This window comes from Hylobates moloch, unplaced genomic scaffold (assembly GCF_009828535.3).
Source record: "Hylobates moloch isolate HMO894 unplaced genomic scaffold, HMol_V3 SCAFFOLD_12, whole genome shotgun sequence".
NCBI classification, from domain to species: domain Eukaryota; kingdom Metazoa; phylum Chordata; class Mammalia; order Primates; family Hylobatidae; genus Hylobates; species Hylobates moloch.
In genome coordinates, this window is record NW_026652287.1 from 37,471,885 (window position 1) to 37,490,835 (window position 18,951).

Consider the following 18,951-nt stretch of genomic DNA (forward strand, 5'->3'; position numbering starts at 1 on the left):
TTTTCTTTTTTTCCTCAAGACAGAGTCTCGCTTTGTTGCCCAGGCTGGAGTGCAATGGCACAATCTTGGCTCACTGCAACCTCCACCTCCCGGTTCAAGCGATTCTTCCCCCTCACCCTCCCAAGTAGCTGGAATTACAGGCTCCCGCCACCACACCTAGCTAATTTTTGTATTTTTGTAGAGACGGGGTTTCACCTTGTTGGCCAGGCTGGTCTCGAACTCCTGACCTCAGGTGATCCGCCCACCTCGGCCTCCCAAAGTGCTGGGATTACAGGCGTGAGCCACCCGGCCTTATTCAACTCTTAAAAGCAACAAATACTCGTGAAGCTTGAATGCCTGCCACTGGTCTTGTGCCATGCGTCTGTGAAACACGACATTCAACAACCCCTGTCGCAGATAGAGGTCAAGACATTTAGTTAACATCCTCAACTAATAAGTGGAAAATCCGGGATTTGAACGTGAGTCCATCTGATGTGAATGCTCCTCTATTTTCCACTGGTCCTAAAGCCAGCATTGCAGGTAGACGTTCTGAATCCAAACCCAATGCCATCCCTCTTCATGTTTGAGGAAGATAACAATGGAGTCCCTGAATGATGTCCTGTCTCTTAGAATCCTCGGGAATTTCTGTGTGCCTGTGATGAGCCGCAATCCTAGGGAAGCTCTAGAATCCAGGTACCATCCTGACACTTCATGACCTCGGGTAAGATTTTTCTTCCGTCCCCGCACCTACCCACCCTATACCGTTGGCTAGATACCAACTTTGGTTCTGAAAAAATATTTTATCACAGTTGGTCCAATGCCTTGGGGTATAGTGACTCTTCCCTTGAGCAGGAAAAGAATAATGAGTTCTCTCTGGTGTTGACGTCAGCCCTTCCAGAGGGTAAGGTGTTCTGGCTCCGGCTCAGTGTCCTGAACATGCCTTTAATTTGTGGTGGGGGGTGAATCTCCAGAATGTTCCTCACCAGCTCTGTATGGATTTATCATAGCCTCTATAACCTCACGAATATTCAGGAATATCACTGCCCATTGTCTTTGAGAGAAATTACTACTAGAATTAAGAAAAAAAAAAAAAAAAAAGGGGGGAGAGGAGGAGGAGGGAGGAGGGAGGGAAGAGGAGGGAGGAAGGGGAGGGAGGGAAGGGAGGGGAGGGGAGGGAAGGGAAGGGAAGGGAAGGGAAGGGAAGGGAAGGGAAGGGAAGGGAAGAAGGAAATCAAAGTCAAAGATGCATTGTCAGCCAGATGCAGTGGCTCATGCCTGTAATCCCAGCATTTTGGGAGGGTGAGACGGGAGGATTGCTTAAGGCCAGGAGTTCAAGACCAGCCTGAGCAACATAGTGAGATCTTGTCTCTACTAAAAAAAAAAAAAATTAAATCAGCCAAAGTCTGGGCATGGTGGCTCAAGCCTGTAATCCCACCACTTTGGGAGGCCGAGTGGGCAGATCACTTGAGGTTAGGAGTTTGAGACCAGCCTGGCTAGCATGGCGAAACCCTCTCTCTACTAAAAATACAAAAATTAGCCAGGCATGGTGGTGGGTGCCTGTAGTCCCAGCTACTCAGGAGGCTGGGGCAGAAGAATCACTTGAACCCTGGAGATGGAGGTTGCAGTGAGCCAAGATCACGCCATGGCACTCAGCCTGGGTGACAGGGTGAGACTTTGGTCTCAAAAAAAACGACATTCCAAGGTGGATGCTCCTAGTTTTTCTGAGCACCTTGAGATTGAGAGCAGGGGAGAAATGCTGTCAAGTACATCGGTGAGAGCAGCTGGAGTAGGAGGGGCAGAAATGGGAGAGTATAAAATCAGGTGACGCTGGCTAAGGTGCATGACACCTGCAGCAGTTGGAGGTGATGCAGAACCTGGTGGGATGGGTGTTGCTGGCTGGCTGCATGTGTGGGCTGAACACAGGTGAGGCAGCAAGGTGGGTGAGCGATGGGAGGAGCAGGGGCCAGAGCAGGGGTTGAGACAGGCAGGAAACAGATTCTGTTCATTGTCCACGATCTGTTTTGAACACAGCACAGTGTTCTGTGCAGAAAAGAGGACTTGGGGATTTCCAGGTTCCACCCCTGGTTCTTGCTCTTGTTAGTTGGGAGATCATGGGTGATCGTGCCTCTCTAAGCCTCGGCCGTCTCATCTACGTAATAGTAATAATAATCTTTAAGAAAGACATAGCTGGGCCGGGCGTGGTGGCTCACTCCTGTAATCCCAGCACTTTGGGAGGCCGAGGCGGGTGGATCACCTGAGGTCAGGAGTTCGAGACCAGTCTGGCCAATATGGTGAAACCCTGTCTCTACTAAAAATACAAAAATTAGCTGAGAATGGTGGTGCGTGCCTGTAATCCCAGCTACACGGAAGGCTGAGGCACAACAATCGCTTGAACCCGGGAGGTAGAGCCTGCAGTGAGCCGAGATTGTACCACTGCACTTCAGCCTGGGCAACACAGTAAGACTCTCGAAAGAAAGAAAGAGAAGGAAGGGAAGGGGAGGGGAGGGGAGGGGAGGGGAGGGGAGGGAAGGGGAGGGAAGGGTGAAAGAAAGCTTTTGATATACTGTTTTGGGAAGTTCTTCAAGGTCTGTTGTTAAGAAAGTAAGTTACAAAATAAACAGTATATACACTAAGCTATCTTTTGTGCTTAAAAAAAAAAGGAGTAAATGCTTGTTTGGCCATTCAAAAAATCTATCAAGATTTCACAAGAATTACATCAGTAACCAGCAGGGAAGATGACAGTGCGACTGAGGTCAGACATGGCTCAGAGAACTTTGATGTTCTCCCTTGCATAATTCACTTGAAATTCCAACCGTTTGAATCACTTCTCCAGAAAACAAATCTACTAATAGCAAAAACATGTGACCTTTGTTTCTCATGGTCGTTGTAAGGATTAAAGTAGGAAAGAACTGCCAATGCTCTGTAGCCAGCCTCCACCAGGAGCACGCTGGAGTTGACACTGATCTATCACTCATTGCAGCCAGGGAGAACGTGCACCAGGAGGGGTTGTAAGTAACAGGGTGTGAGAAAGAACCTGTTCTATCGTGTGGGGTTTGGTTGGGTGATTTGGGATGGGAGGCTTAAGAAAGCAGAGATTCACTCAAGATCGGATGCTGGCCGGGGGTGGTGGATCACGCTTGTCATCCCAGCACTTTGGGAGGCCGAGGCAGGCAGATCACCTGAGGTCAGGAGTTCGAGACCAGCCTGGCCAACGTGGCAAAACCCCATTTCTACTAAAAATACAAAAATTAGCCAGGCACGGTGGTGCACGCCTATAATCCCAGCTGCTTGGGAGGCTGAGGCAGGAGAATCGCTTGAACCTGGGAGGCAGAAGTTGCAGTGAGCCAAGATCACACCATTGTACTCCAGCCTGGGTGACAGAGCGAGGCTCCATCCAAAAGAGAAAGATTGGATGCTGTCAGAAAGACGGTGAAGGAGGGACATTCTATGAATTGGTCTCTCAATAAATCTTGTCTATAGGGAAGACAGACTAGAACAAGAACATTTAATCAGTAAAGAAGTAGCAGTCACTTTAGCCATGACGGAGGAGGTGTTGGGTTTTGTGTAAGTTGCACAGGGACCTGGTTTTGGCCTGTGCTTACACAAACTTCGGAAGTGATCTTCCTTTATCTCATGATACGAAGATCTCAGAGCAAGGTAGAGATTATTATTCTGGGAGATGATGTCCGATAGGAGAATAAGCTGGCCAGCTCTGAGTGCCATGTCAGCTTTCGGATGTCAGGGACTGCCTTCTATTTTCTCCTTCCTAGAACACGGCAGGCACATGGCTACGTTCTCGCACACATGAAAGTAATTCTCAATGTTGTTGTTGTTGGCGGTGGCGGTGGTGGTGGTGGTGGTGGTGTCTCTCCAGCATTTGATCAGTTGGAAAAGAAGGAAGATTAAGTGGTAAAAATACTCACGCTGGCTGGGTGCGATGGCTCACACCTGTAATCCCAGCACTTTGGGAGGCCGAGGCGGGCGGATCACCTGAGGTCAGGAGTTTGAGACCAGCCTGGCCAACATGGTGAAACCCCGTCTCAACTAAAAATACAAAAATTAGCCGGGCGTGATGGTGGGCGCCTGTCATCCCAGCTACTCGGGAGGCTGAGGCAGGAAAATTGCTTGAACCCAGGAGACGGAAGTTGCAGTGAGCCGACATGACACCACTGCACTCCAGCCTGAGCAACAGAGCGAGGCTCCATCTCAAAAAAAAAAAAAAAAAATGCTCATGTTTGTCCAGAGACACGATGGAACATGAGGCTTAAATCACAACGACTCTAAGGACTCGTCATGTTCAACAATATTCGTAGATGGAATGGCAAAGACTACTTCCAGGGGCACCACAGTCTGAAAGAAGTAGCCCAGGCTCTGAAATCAGACAGGGCTGAACCTGAGTCCAGGCTGCACCTGCTTTTGGCTATGTGGACGAAACACACATAAAAGTATTTCTCTGCTCTTTCGTCTGTAAAACTAGAAGATTGTAGAGATTAAAGACAATAAGGGTGAAAGATTATAAAGATTAGCTGTCATGTCGGCAGAGCCCAGAGCTCCGTGGCTGGACAAAGTAGAAAAGTCACCCAGTACCACCTCGGATCCTGGTGTTTAATACAAAATATTAGCACCGGTGGTTTTAACCTAAAATGACAGTCACTCACCAGCTACACTCGGAGGAGGTTCAGGTTTGTGACAATGTCCCCATGAGGCAAGACTGTTGCAGAGACTCTGTTATACCTGAGCTACTTCTTAGTTCTGTGGCTTTGAACAAGCAATTTCCCTCTCCAAGCCTCCACTTCTGTGCACAATGGTAGGTCATGATCATACACGTATATTAAAAATACATATCATTATACACTTTGGGAGGCCAAGGAAGGAGGACTGCTTGAGGACGGGAATTCAAGACCAGCCTGGCCAACATAGCAAGACCCCTGTCTCTACAAAAAAAACATAAATAAAAATAAATTAAAGATGAAAATATGCATTATTGGCCAGGTGTTGTGGGGTGCATGCCTGTAATTCCAACATTTGGGGAGGCCAAGGTGGGAGGATCACTTGAGCCCAGGAGTTTAAGACCAGTCTGGGCAACATGATGAAACCCCATCTCTACAAAAAAATACAAAAATTAGCCGGGTGTGGTGGCCCACAACTGTAGTCCTAGCTACTCGGGAGGCTGAGGGGAGAGGATCACTTGAGCCCAGGAGGTCAAGGCTGCGATAAGCCATGGTTGCATCACTGCATTCTCCAGCCTGGGTGACAGAGAGAGACTCTGTCTAAAAAAATATATATATATATACACACGTACACACACATATATACCCACATATATATAATATAACAATACCAACTACCTATGAATTAGCATCTTTTTATCAAAGATAAAGAAAGTCAGCCAGGCACAGCACTTTGGGAGGCCGAGGTGGGCAGATCACTTGAGGCCAGGAGTTCGAGACCAGCCTGGCAACATGGCGAAACGCCATCTCTACTAAAAATGCAAAATTAGCCAGACGTGGTGTTGGGCGCCTGTAATCCCAGCTACTTGGGAGGCTGAGGAATGAGAATCGCTTGAACCCAGGAGACAGAGGTTGCAGTGAGCCAAGATCATGCCAATGCACTCCAGCCTGGGTGACAGCAAGACTCCCATCTCAAAAATAAAAACAAAGAAAGTAGGCTGACTCTGGGCACCCTGCCTATGAGTTAGCCCTACTCCATAAGGAGCAGTAAAAAAGGAAAGGAGAGGAGAGGAGAGGAGAGGAGAGGAGAGGAGAGGAGAGGAGAAGGGGAGACGGGGAGAGGGGGGGAGGGGGGAGGGGGGGGGGAGGGGGAAGGGAAGTTTATTCCCTTGCACAGAATACTGGCACTTCCGAGGTCAGATCAACATCTACTGAATGCCTGCAGTGTGCCCTGACAAAGCGCAACTGTGCTGAACAGTCTGTGAAGTCAGACTTCTTGAGATTACGCCTAATTCCTACAGGCCGACCATAGACTTTCCGGCAAGTTGTCCCTTTATAGCACGTCTTTGTATCTGTCAAACTTGGGAGGTGGGGCTGGGAGGGAAGGGAGTTATAAATTCACATCTCTCCCTCCTGAGGCTGCTGTGAAGACGAAATGAAGGCGGCAACTGGAACGTGGGATGGCCAAGTCAGCCTGAGTCACTGTTATTAGACAGAGGCTCTGTGGGAGGTGTTGGTACAACAGACACTTAAAACGCCCTAAAATAGGCTCAAGGATGATAAAAGAGCACAATTTTCTAGGAGAAAAAAAAAAAACCCCACTGAGGCTTCTGGGAAAATGCAGTGAACCGACACGTTGTTTTCCTGAAACGTGGACATAGGGCTGAAAGCTAGAGATTCTCTCTGACCTGGAGAATTGCAGAATTTCAACAAATAGGTGGACGTTGAGTAACATTGATAGAGTGAGTTTACTGTCACCTAACCCTAGAAAAGCCTTTGGAGCCGCCAGACGTGAGGGCATGTGCCTGTAGTTGGAGCTACTCAGGAGGCTGCAGAGGGCAGATCTCTTGAGCCCAAGAGATCAAGATCGGCCTGGGCAATGTAGCAAAACCCCGTATCTACCAAATAAAAATACAAAAATTAGCTGCGCATGGTGGTGCATGCCTGTCCGTCCCAGAGGGGACAATGGTTTGAGCCCAGGGGGTCGGAGCTGCAGTGAACCATCATTGTACCACTGCACTCCAGCATGGGCAACAGAGCGAGACTCTGTCCCTCTCAATAAATTAAATAAATAAGCAAATGTTTTAAAAATGTAAAGAAAGCCTTTGGAATGCTCAGAGTTCCTTGTCTGAATAAATTGGCTTTCAGGCCGGGTGCAGTGGCTCACGCCTGTAATCCCAGCACTTTGGGAGGCCAAGGCAGGAGGATCACTTGAGGTCAGGAGTTCGAGACCAGCCTGGCCAAGATGGTGAAACCCCATCTTTACTAAAAATACAAATATTGGCTGGGTTTGATGGTCAGCACCCATAATCCCAGCTACTCGGGAGGCTGAGGCACAAGAATCACTGGAACCCAGGAGGCGGAGGTTGCAGTGAGCCGAGATCCATCTCAAAAAAATAAAATAAAATAAAATAAATAAATGGGCTTTTGTGAGTAGACGCACAATCTCCAAATTAGAAGTGTTCATGGGTATGATATTGTAGGCGTTTTATAACAGAACAGTTGGCTGCGTGAATGTTGAGGTACTTTTCACAGCCATTACCCTGGGAATAGAGTAACTTAGGAGGTGATCTAAATGTTATCCTTTTTTTTCTCTTTCAGAACTGATTGCGCATTTGCAGCCTCCGACTCAAGGTAAGGAGACCATCTCTTAATTTGTTAGCGTCTCACATGCTAACCCCAGCCCTTAAGCAATATTATATTCCTAAAGTCCCTTGCACTTTTCTTGCCATCTCACCCTTTCCTCTGCTGTTCTTGTGGCATGAAAGGCTCTCCATTGCCAGGTATGGGGACTCATGCCTGTAATTCCAGTATTTTGAGAGACCAAGGCGGGAGAATCACTTGAGCCCAAGAGTTCAAGACCAGCCTGGGCAACATAGCAAGACCCTATTTCTACTAAAAACACAAAAATTGCCAAGGTGTTGTGGTGAGAAACTGTAATCCCAGCTACTCATGAGGCTGAGGTGGGAGGATCACTTGAGCCCAGGAGGTTGAGGCTGCAGTGAGCTGTGATCATGCCTCTGCACTCCAGCCAGGGCAACAGAGTGAGATCCTGACTCAAAAATTAAAAAAAAAAAAAAAAAAAAAAAAGGCTCTCCGTGGTCACAGCAGCCAAATCATGTTTCAAGATCCAGTTCACTTCGCTATCCAAGATTTCCTCCCTTGCCTCTCCAAAAACTGCTGTCTTCTCCATTGCAACTAACATCAGCATTTGTGCGGCAGCTTTTTGTTTGTTCATTATTTTATTTTATTTTTAATTAACAATAATCGTATATATTTGTGGGGTAAAATTGGATATTGTGATGTATTTTTACACTGAGGAATGGTTAAATCACGTTGAGTAACACATCCATCACCTCACATACTTATTTTTTTACGGTCAGAACACTTAAAATCTAATTTTTCAGCCGGGCGTGATGCTCACGCCTGTAATCCCAGCACTTTGGGAGGCCAAGGTGTGCAGATCACCTGAGGTCAGGAGTTCAAGAGCAGCCTGGCCAACATGGTGAAACTGTCTCTACTAAAAATACAAAAATTAGCCGAGCGTGGTGGATTGCACCTGTAATCCCAGCTACTCGGGAGACAGACAGGAGAATCGTTGGAACCTGGGAGGCGGAGGTTGCAGTAAGCAGAGATCATGCCATTGCACTCCAGCCTGGACAACAGAGCGAGACTCCAGCTAAAAATAAATAAATAATAAAACAAAATCTAATCTTTAGCAATTTTGAAATTTAACAGTCACCATGCTGTGGAATAGATCTCTAAAACTTATTCCTCCTATCTAACTGAAACTCTATCACCCTTAACATCTCCCTAGCCCCCAGCCATCCCGCCAGCCTCCAGTAACCACCATTCTACTCTCTACTTCTATGAATTAAACTTCTGAAAAAAGCATTGGTAGTTTTTATTGTTTGCTTGTTTGATAAATTGAATAGCCTTATCGAGGTACAATCTACATTCCATAAAATTCATCCATTTTAAAGTGTACCATTCAACAATTTTTAGTAAATTTATAAGCTGGGCGCAGTGGCTCGTGCCTGTAATCCCAGCACTTTGGGAGATTGAAGCAGGAGGAACACTTGAGCCCAGGAGTTCGACCAACCTGGGCAACATAGAAAGACCTTGCCTTTACAAAAAATAAAAAAATTAGCCGGGTGTGGTGGCACACACCTGTAATTCTGGCTACTGAGGAGGCTGAAACGGGAGGATCGCTTAATCCCAGGAGTCTGAGGCAGCAGTGAGCTGTGATCATGCCACTGCACTCCAGCCTGAGGGACAGAGTGAGATCCTGTCTCTTTAAATTAAAAAAAAAAAAAAAAAAAAGGCCGGGTGCGGTGGTTCACGCCTGTAATCCCAGCACTTTGGGAGTCTGAGGTGGGCAGATCACGAGGTCAGGAGATCGAGACCAACAGCGTCTCGCTGGGCAACAGCGAGACTGTCTCAAAAAAAAAAAAAAAAGATTAGAACAAAATGCTTCTCCACTTTCTCATCATGACTTCTCCATGTGCCCATGATTACCCGCATCTCCATTCCTCTCCTGTCTCTAAAAAGAAAAAGAAAAAAAAGACTCCAGAGTTTTGGCTTAGGGAAATCAGGTGCGTAGTTGCTAGAGGACTTCCGTGAAAAGGAAGCCAGCAACTCCAGCCTGCTTCCAGCCCTGGGTTGAATTAAGGCTTCCTTTGATCTTCACTTGTATCTTCCACCACACACAAGAAAGGCAGTTAGTGAGACCAGCTTGCTGTCATTACTTTCAGTGGCAAAAACTGCAATTACTTTTGTTGCAACCTAATACATGCAGATATGGGGGGATCTATGAGAAGCACGGTGCAGATCATCGAGATGGACATTTGAAAGTCAATTCCCTTTGTCCGGCCGGGCACAGTGGCTCATGCCTATCATCCCAGCACTTTGCCAAGATGGATGGATTCCCTGAGTCCAGGAGTTCGAGACCAGCCTGGGCAACATGGCAAAACCCCATCTCTACAAAACATATAAATATTAGCCAGGCGTGGTAGTACCCACTTGTAGTCCCAGCTACTTGGGAGCCTGAGGCAGGAGGATGACTTGAGCCTAGGAGTTTGAGGCTGCAGTGAGCCATGATTGCACCATTGCACTTCAGCCTGGGCAACAGAGCTAGATCCTGTCTCAAAAATAAAAATAAAATAAAATAAAAAAATCACTTTGTAAGCTGGCCCTACATTCAGCGTGTCTTTTTTTTTTTTCTTTTTTTTTTTTGAGACAGAGTCTTGCTCTATTGCCCAGGCTGGAGTGCAGCAGTACAATCTCGTCTCACTGCAACCTCTGCCTCCTGGGTTCAAGGAATTATCTGCCTCAGCCTCCTGAGTAGCTGGGATGACAGGTGCCTGCCACCACGTCCAGCTAATTTTTGTATTTTTAGTAGAGACGGGGTTTCACCATCTTGGCCAGGCTGGTCTTGAACTCCCGACCTCGTGATCCACCCGCCTCAGCCTCCCAAAGTGCTGGGATTACAGGCGTGAGCCGCCATGCCCAGCCCAGGGTGTCTTTTCTTTTCCAGTGATCTCCCGTGAACCCTGTGTCTTCCCATTTACCTATGGTGATGTCACCCACTACAGCTGCATCTCCACCCACAGTGACTTTGACTGGTGTTCTCTTGACAAGGAATTCCAAGGCAGGTGGCGCTACTGCACGGGGCTGGGTGAGTATCCTGGGTTGGACTGTCCTAGATGCCCAGGACCCAAGAAGTACTTAATAGCAGCTGGCTACATGGTTTTTGGTGTCAGACAGACTTGAGTTCAAATCCTTACTGTTTCATAAAATTTTAATTGCTTTGAAAATAGCTCAGTGTGGTCAAAAAAGCATGGTTTGGCCGAGTGTGGCTCACATCTGTAATCCCAGCACTTTGGGAGGCCGAGGTGGATGGATCACCTGAGGTCAGGAGTTCGAGACCAGCCTGGCCAACATGGTAAAACCCCAACTCTACTAAAAATACAAAAATTAGCCAGGTGTGGTGGTGCACACCTGTAATCCCAGCTACTCGGGAGGCTGAGGTAGGAGAATCTCTTGAACCCAAGAGGAGGAGGTTGCAGTGAGCCGAGATCACGCCACTGCACTCCAACCTGGGTGATAGAGTGAGACTCGGTCTCAAAAAACATAAAAAGTAGCATGGTGTGCTGTTAGTTCATCAATGATTACACTTAAAACTCTCAGGAAGGCCGGGCACAGTGGCTCATACCTGTAATCCCAGCATTTTGGGAGGCCGAGGCAAGTGGATCACAAGGTCAAGAGATCAAGACCAGCCTGGCCAACATAGTGAAACCCCGTCTCTACTAAAAATACAAAAATTATCTGGGCATGGTGGTGTGTGCCTGTAGTCACAGCTACTCGGGAGGCTGAGGCCGGAGAATGGCTTGAACCTGGGACTCGGAGGTTACAGTGAGCCAAGATCGTGCCACTGCACTCCAGCCTGGTGACAGAGCAAGATTCCATTTCAAAAACAAACAAACAAACAAACAAACAAACAAAGCCTCTCAGGAAATGTGAGTTAGTACAACCACTATGGAGAACAGTTTGGAGTTTCCTCAAAAAACTGAAAACAGAGCTGCCATACTGTTACCAGATGGAAGGTCTTGATGGTCAGTTGTCCAGGTTCTTGGCGTGTTGAACAAAGAATCGAACAAAACGCACAAAGCAACAAAAGAATGAAGAAACAAAAGACAAAGCAACAAAAGAACGGAGTAATGAAAGCACAGATTTATTGAAGCAAAAGTACACTCCACAGAGTGGGAGCTGGCTTGAGCAACAGGCTCAAGCACACCAATTACAATGTTCTCTAGGGTTTTCATTGGGCTAGAAGAATTAGGTAACACCCCTAGGTCCCCTTTAGATGCCTCCAATTGGTTACACCTTATAAGGGATTTGCCCATGACCAATCACAGGCTGAAGTGGAGACCTGGCCCACAGTCAATCAGAGGCTGGAGTGGAGACTTCTGTCTTGTTATCATAGGAGTGAGGATGTGGCCTGGATGCTGCCTAATCTTGCCTAGAACTGGCTGCACCTGCTGTTCTTTTACTTATACCTTAACCCTTGGTTACCCTAAATCCCTGTTCTACAGCCTCAGTATGATCCAGCAATCCCACTCCTGGGTATATTCCCAAAAGAAAGGAAACTCAAATGTTAAAGAGACATCTGCACTCCCATATTTATTGCAGCACTGTTCTCAATAGCCAAGATTTAGAAGCAACCCAAGTGCCTGTCAACACACAAAAGGATAAAGAAAATGTGGTACATATGCATAATGGAGTAGTATTCAGCCATAAAAAAGAATGAGATCCTGTCATTTGAGACAACATGAATGGAGCTGGAGGTCATTTTGTCAAGTTAAATAAGCCAGGCACAGAAAGAGAAACTTCTCATGTTCTCACTTATTTATGGGAGCTAAAAATTAAAACAATTGAATTCATGGAGACAGAGAGTAGAAGGACGGTCATGAGAGGCTGGGAAGACAGAATGGGGTGGGGAAGTGGAGAATGACTAATGGGTAAAATAAATAATTAGAAAGAATAAATAAGATATAGGCCGGGCTCGGTGGCTCACACCTGTAATCCCAGCACTTTGGGAGGCCCAGGCGGGTGGATCACCTGAGGTCAGGAGTTCAAGACTAGCCTAGCCAACATAGTGCAACTCCATCTCTACTAAAATACAAAAATTAGCCGGGCATGGTGGTGGCACCTGTAATCCCAGCTACTCAGGAGGCTGAGGCAGGAGAATCACTTGAACGTGGGAGGCAGAGGTTGCGGTGAGCCAAGATCATGCCACTGCACTCCAGCCTGGGCAACAAGAGGGAAACTCTATCTCCAAAAAATAAATAAATAAATAAATAAAAGAATAAATAAGATCTAGTATTTGGGTGACTGTAGTCAATAACAATTTATACATTTTGAAATAACTAAAAGAGTGTGACTGGATTGTCTGTAATACAAAGGATAAATGCTTGGGGTGATGGATACCCCATTCATTCTGATGTGATTACTATACATTGTATGTCTGTATCAAAGTATCCCACCTACTCCATAAATATATACGCCTACTAGGTACCCACATAAATTAAAAATTAAACAATTTCTTAGAAACTGTTTATGTTCCTAATTCTTCCTCTGCCCCCATTTTCCCTGCAGATCCTCCTCAGTGTGTCTTCCCCTTCTTCTTCAGACAAAAAGTCATTCACAATTGCACCAAGGAAGGCTATATTTTGAATCGGAGTTGGTGTTCATTGACAAAAAATTACAATAAAGATAAGAAATGGAAGCAATGTTCTCCTCAGAAGTAAGCTGGTTGGGGAACGGTGGAATGGGGGATCCTATAGATTTTTTTTTTTTTTTTGGAGACGGAGTTTCGCTCTTGTTGCCCAGGCTGGAGTGCAATGGCGCAATATTGGCTCACCACAACATCCACCTCCTGGGTTCAAGTGATTCTCATGCCTCAGCCTCCCGAGTAGCTGGGGTTACAGGCATGCACCACCACGCCCGGCTAATTTTGTATTTTTAGTACAGATGGGGTTTCTCCATGTTGGTCAGGCTGGTCTGGAACTCCTGACCTCAGGTGATCCACCCACCTCGGCCTCCCAAAGTGCTGGGATTACAGGCATGAGCCACCGTGCCCGGCCCCGTATAGATCTCTTAAAATGAGAATCCTCTGGAGTGAGGGAGTGGGGAGCTTGCAGCCTAGATTAACTGGTAATGGCTTAAACCAAGAGTTGCCAAACATTTCCTGTGAAGAGCCTAATAGTAAATACCTCAGGCTGAGCAGGTCATGTGGTCTCTGTCACAAATACTCAACTCTGCCATTGCAGCACAGAAGCAGCCAGAAGCAATACAAAAATAAATGAACAGGCCTGGTGTGGTGGCTCACGCCTGTAATCGCAGTGCTTTGGGAGGCCGAGGCAGTAGGATTGCCTGAGGTCAGGTGTTCAAGACCAGCCTGGCCAACATGGTGAAACCCCATCTCTACCAAAAATGCAAAAATTAGCCGGGTATGGTGGCATGCGCCTGTAGTCGCAGCTACTCAGGAGGCTGAGGCAGGGGAATCACTTGAACCCCGGAGGCAGAGGTTGCAGTGAGCCGAGATTGCGCCGCCGCACTCCAGCATGGGCAACAGAGCAAGACTCCATCTCAGAAAAAAAAAAAAGAAAAATAAGAAAAATAATAAATGTGGCTGTGTTCCAATATTTTTTTAAAAACAGGGACTCACTCAGTCACCCAGGCTGGAGGGTAGTGGTTCAATCACAGCTCACCGCAGCCTCAACCTCCCAGGCTCAAGCAATCCTCCCACCTCAGCCTCCCAAGTAGCTGGGACCACAGTTGCATGCCATACACAGCTTGTGTTCGTCAACAAAAATTTACAACAAAGAAGGAAACATCTTTGGCTAATTTTTTTTATTTTTAGAGACCGGGGTCTCACTGTGTTGCCCAGGCTGGTCTTGAATTTCTGGGTTCAAGTGATCCTCCCGCCTCAGCCTTCCAAATTGCTGAGATTACAGGTGTGAGCCACTGTACCTGGCCCAATAATATTTTATTTATGTATCCTGAGATTTGGATCTCATATAATTTTTAGGTATGGAAAAGTATTAATTGCCTGTTCTTTTTTTTTTTTTTTTTTTTTGGCCAACCGTTTAAAAATGAGAAAATCATTAGCTCATGGCATGGGCTGTACAAACACTGACAGTGGGTTGGGTTGCAGTTGGCCACTGGGCCCTGCTAAAAAGACCTCTGACCTCTGGCTTGGATGATTAGTCCTTGATCCCAGGCTGGTGAAGAAATAAGTTTAGTTTCCATTGAAAAGAGGCCAGGCACGGGGGGTTCACACCAGCAATCCCAGCACTTTGGGAGGCCAATGTGAGAGGATCACTTGAGCCCAGAAGTTGGAGACCAGCCTGGGCAATATAGTGAGAACCCCATGTCTACAAAAAATTTAAAAAAAAAAAGGGCTTGGTGCAGCGGCTCATGCCTGTAATCCCAGCACTTTGGGAGGCCAAGGCGGGCGGATCACGAGGTCAGGAGATTGAGACCATCCTGGCTAACACAGTGAAACCCCGTCTCTACTAAAAATACAAAAATTAGCCAGGCGTGGTGGTGGGCGCCTGTAATCCCAGCTACTCAGGAGGCTGAGGCAAGAGAATCGCTTGAACTCCGGAGGTGGAGGTTGCAGTGAGCCGAGATTGTGCCATTGCACTCCAGCCTGGACAAGAGAGCAAGACTCCGTCTCTAAATAAATAAATATTAGCTGAGTGGGCATGATGGTACTGCACTCCAGCCTGGGTGACAGAGTGAGACTCTGTCTCAAAAAAATCACCCAGTCTCTACTAAAAATACAAAAAAAATTAGCCGGGCATAGTGGCGGGCGCCTGTAGTCCCAGCTACTCAGGAGGCTGAGGCAGGAGAATGGCGTGAACCCCGGAGGCAGAGCTTGCAGTGAGCCAAGATTGCGCCACTGCACTCCAGCCTGGGCAACAGAGTGAGACTCCCTCTAAAAAAAAAAAGAAAAGAAAAGAAAAGAAAAGAAAAACACAAGAGAAGGAGAAAAGCAGAGTCAGGAGACATGGGAGAGTCCACGCACCCTCATGCTCTGTGTTATTTAGTGAGGATTTGATTGATCACAATAAGCTCTGGCCACCACGCTGAGTAATTCCTGCACAGCACCTCATTTAACCTGCGCCATGACCTCAAAAAGGGACTACAGGAATCATCACGCCCATATGCCAATGAGGAAACAGGCTTCAGAGTCTTGGGCTCTGTCCAAACCCAGGTGTCAAATCCCATCACCTTAACGAGATGTTATTCAAAGACCACTCACGAATAGGCACCATTCAATGAGCCCCTGCTATAAGCTCTATTATAAGTGTCTCACTCATGACCTCTCTCCCCATCAGAACTGCCATTTTATGTATATGGAAATGGACATGGCAAGCCTGGATGTCTTAGCCCATCAGCCTCTAAGGGATGAAGCCCCGCACAGAAGCCAGGGTCAGTGGTGGTTAAAGTCAGTATTCATTCCTTCCCAACAGCATGATGCACTTGTCAGAACTCAGAGCCATTTATTCAGAAACATCTTTGGAGTCATTATTCATAAGATCAGTGGCACAGAGACAAAGATTCCTGTGGGGCATTTCGGTTTTTTTTGTGTTTTTTTATTTTTATTTATTTTATTTTTTTGTTTTGAGATGAGTTTCACTCTTGTTGCCCCAGCTGCAGTTCAATGGCATGATCTCGGCTCACTGCAACCTTCCTCTTCCGGGTTCAAGCAATTCTCCTGCCTCAGCCTCCAAAGTAGCTGGGATTACAGGCGCGTGCCACCACGCGCAGCTAATTTTGTATTTTTAGTAGAGATGGGGTTTCACCATGTTGGCCAGGATGGTCTTGAACTCCTGACCTCAGATGATCCACCAGCCTCGGCCTCTCAAAGTGCTGGGATTACAGGCGTGAGCCACCACGCCCAGCTGAGACTGTCCATTTTTAACAACTTTCTTAATGCTGAAAATAATCAATTTGCTACATTTTTTTTCAAATACTAGCAATGTGGTCATAAAAATAATCCGTAATTGTATATTTAATTTGAAAGTCAAAGAGAAATACTTATACCCTTCTGAGGCCACTGATCTTTCATGCTCCTCCGCCCTTCTCCTGACCCATTTACCCATGCTATTTAGTTCTTGGGAATAGACCAGATCTCCCATCAGGCAGGAAAAGCAATTGTCTATCAGGGTGAGAGACAGACTGTGATACGGATCTTTGCAGGGTGAAAAACTATGACATCATTCTAACGCTTCTTTTTCCTCCACAGTACTTAGATACCTCTTGGTGTTCTGGAAGAGACAGAAGTCACATATTCATCAGCTTCCTCTCCAAATATAATTCTATCCTTTCCAATCCTGACCATTCTGATCAATAAAGATTTGATCTCTTTTCCATGTTGATTACTCCTTTTATTGAAAAAAGGCACAGCCATGGCCAGTCGCAGTGGCTCATGCCTGTAATCCCAACACTTTGGGAGGCTGAGGCAGGCAGATCACTTGAAGTCAGGAGTTCGAGACCAGCCTGGCCAACATGGTGAAACCCTGTCTCTACTAAAAATACAAAATTTAACTGGGCGTGGTGGTGGGCGCCTGTAATCCCAGCTACTCAGGAGGCTGAGGCAGGAGAACCGCTTGAACCCGGGAGGCGGAGGTTGCAATGAGCCGAGATCATGCCAGTGCACTCCAGCCTGGGCCACAGAGCATGACTCCATCTCAGAGAAAAAAAGAAGAAAAAAGGTGCAGCCAAAGCTCAAAGGTGATTAAGACAATACTGACAGTGATGGGGTGGGGAGCCAGTAGGGCATTTGTAGGGAAGAACTTGCATTCAAATCAAGATCCTGATGACAAATAGTAACTGCATCTATTTGTGGGGTATAACGTGATGTTTTGCTGTATGTTTACTATGTGGTATTATTAAGTCAGTGTAATTAACAAATTCATCACCTTTCCTGCCATTTAAAAACAAGATCCTGATAAATTGCTAACAGTATAATCTTCGGCAGGTTAACTAAATTCTCAGAAAACTTCAAGCTTCCCCTCAGACGATTTTAAACTTTTTAAAATGAAGTAGAATATGCATTTGAAATTTTTTTTTTATTTTAAGTTCACATAAGATGCAATTAACCTTTTTTTTTTTTTTTTTTGAGACGGAGTCTCGCTCTGTCGCCCAGGCTGGCGTCCAGTGGCACAATCTCAGCTCACTGCAAGCTCCGCCTCCTGGGTTTACAGGAGTAGCTAGGATTACAGGCCCCCACCACCATGCCCGTCTAATTTTTTGTATTTTTAGTAGAGACCGGGTTTCACCGTGTTAGCCAGGATGGTCTCGATCTCATGACCTCATGATCCGCCCACCTCGGCCTCCCAAAGTGCTGGGATTACAGGCGTGAGCCACCGCGCCCGGCCGTATTTAGCCATTTTTAAATGCACAATTCAGTAGCATTTAGTACACAGTGTTATGCAACCATCGCTTCTATCTAGTTCCCAAACCTCATCACCCTGTACCCATTAAGTAATCACTACCCATTCTTCCTCCCTCGCAGCCCCTGGCAAAAACTAATCTACTTTCTGTCTCCATAAATTTGCTGATTCTGAATATTTTATATAAATGGAATTATACGGCCGGGCACAGTGGCTCATGCCTGTAATCCCAGCACTTTGGGAGGTTGAGGCAGGCGGATCACCTGAGGTCGGGAGTTCGAGACCAGCCTGACCAACATGGAGAAACCCCGCCTCTACTGAAAATACAAAAATTAGCCAGGCATGGTGGTGGGCGCCTGTAATCCCAGCTACTCGGGAGGCTGAGGCAGGAGAATCACTTGAACCCAGGAGGCGGAGATTGCAGTGAGCTGAGATCATGCCATTGCACTCCAGCTTGGGCGACAGAGCGAGACTCTGTCTCTAAATAAATAAATGGATTTATACAACATATGGCCCTTGGCTCCTGACTTCTTTCACTCAGCATGTTTTTCAGATTCGTCCACATTGTAGCGTGTATCAGTGCTTCATTCCTTAGTTTGTCTGAGTAATATGCAATTATACAGATATACCACTGGTCTAACCACTAATATACATGCTTTTGAGACAGAGTCTCGCTGTGTCGCCCAGGCTGGAGCGAAATGGTGTGATCATGGTTCACTGCAAACTTGACCTCCCAGGCTCAAGCGATTCTCCCACCTCAGCCTCCCCAGTAGCTGGAATGACAGACATGCACCACGACTCCCAGCTAATGTTTTAAATTTTTGTGTGGAGATGAGGTCGCTATGTTTCCCAGGCTGGTCTCAAATTCATGGGCTCAAGAGATTCTCCTGCTTCAGCCTCCCGAAGTGCTGGGATTATAGGCGTGAGCCACTGCGCCCAGCTACATTTTTTAAGTGTGTATGTCATTTATGAGAGCTAGATTCATTTTCAGAACTAAATGTAACCACACCAGACTGGCTTGACTTTTATGTAACCAAGTTGTGAGTTGTTTTCCCGTTGCCATGGGCCCCCAGGTTGAAAGTCCCATAACCTGGGCATCCCCAGATGAACCAACTATGTAACCTCAGGGGGAGCCTAAGTGCTAAGACCGAGGAGCAGACTGAGGAGTGGGGACTGAATTAAACATTCAGCCTACAAGGCAAGATCCAGGATCCAATCAGATCAAGCCCTGTTATCACCCCATCACAGGATCCAATCAGATCATGCCTCCTGGCATCACCTCCTCGCAAGATCCAATCAAATCATGCCTCCTGGCATCACCTCACTGCAAGATC

The 18,951-nt window shown here is 46.6% G+C and overlaps 1 protein-coding gene across 2 annotated transcripts; it reads left to right on the forward strand.

The window, feature by feature from the left end:
• The first annotated feature begins 661 nt into the window (after positions 1-661).
• Positions 662-16,561, forward strand: LOC131380726 (binder of sperm protein homolog 2-like). 2 transcript variants are annotated; one of them, XM_058424814.1, is made up of 4 exons: positions 662-700; positions 7,251-7,283; positions 10,186-10,326; positions 16,468-16,558. In XM_058424814.1, the coding sequence occupies exons 1-4, from the start codon at positions 691-693 to the stop codon at positions 16,536-16,538; spliced, it is 255 nt and encodes an 84-aa protein (XP_058280797.1). In that variant the 5' UTR covers positions 662-690; the 3' UTR covers positions 16,539-16,558. The 2 variants fall into 2 exon arrangements, 1 of the variants encoding a protein (XP_058280797.1); XR_009208846.1 differs by lacking the exons at positions 662-700; positions 7,251-7,283; positions 10,186-10,326 and adding an exon at positions 12,890-12,954 and having other exon boundaries at positions 16,468-16,561.
• The last annotated feature ends 2,390 nt before the right edge of the window (positions 16,562-18,951 follow it).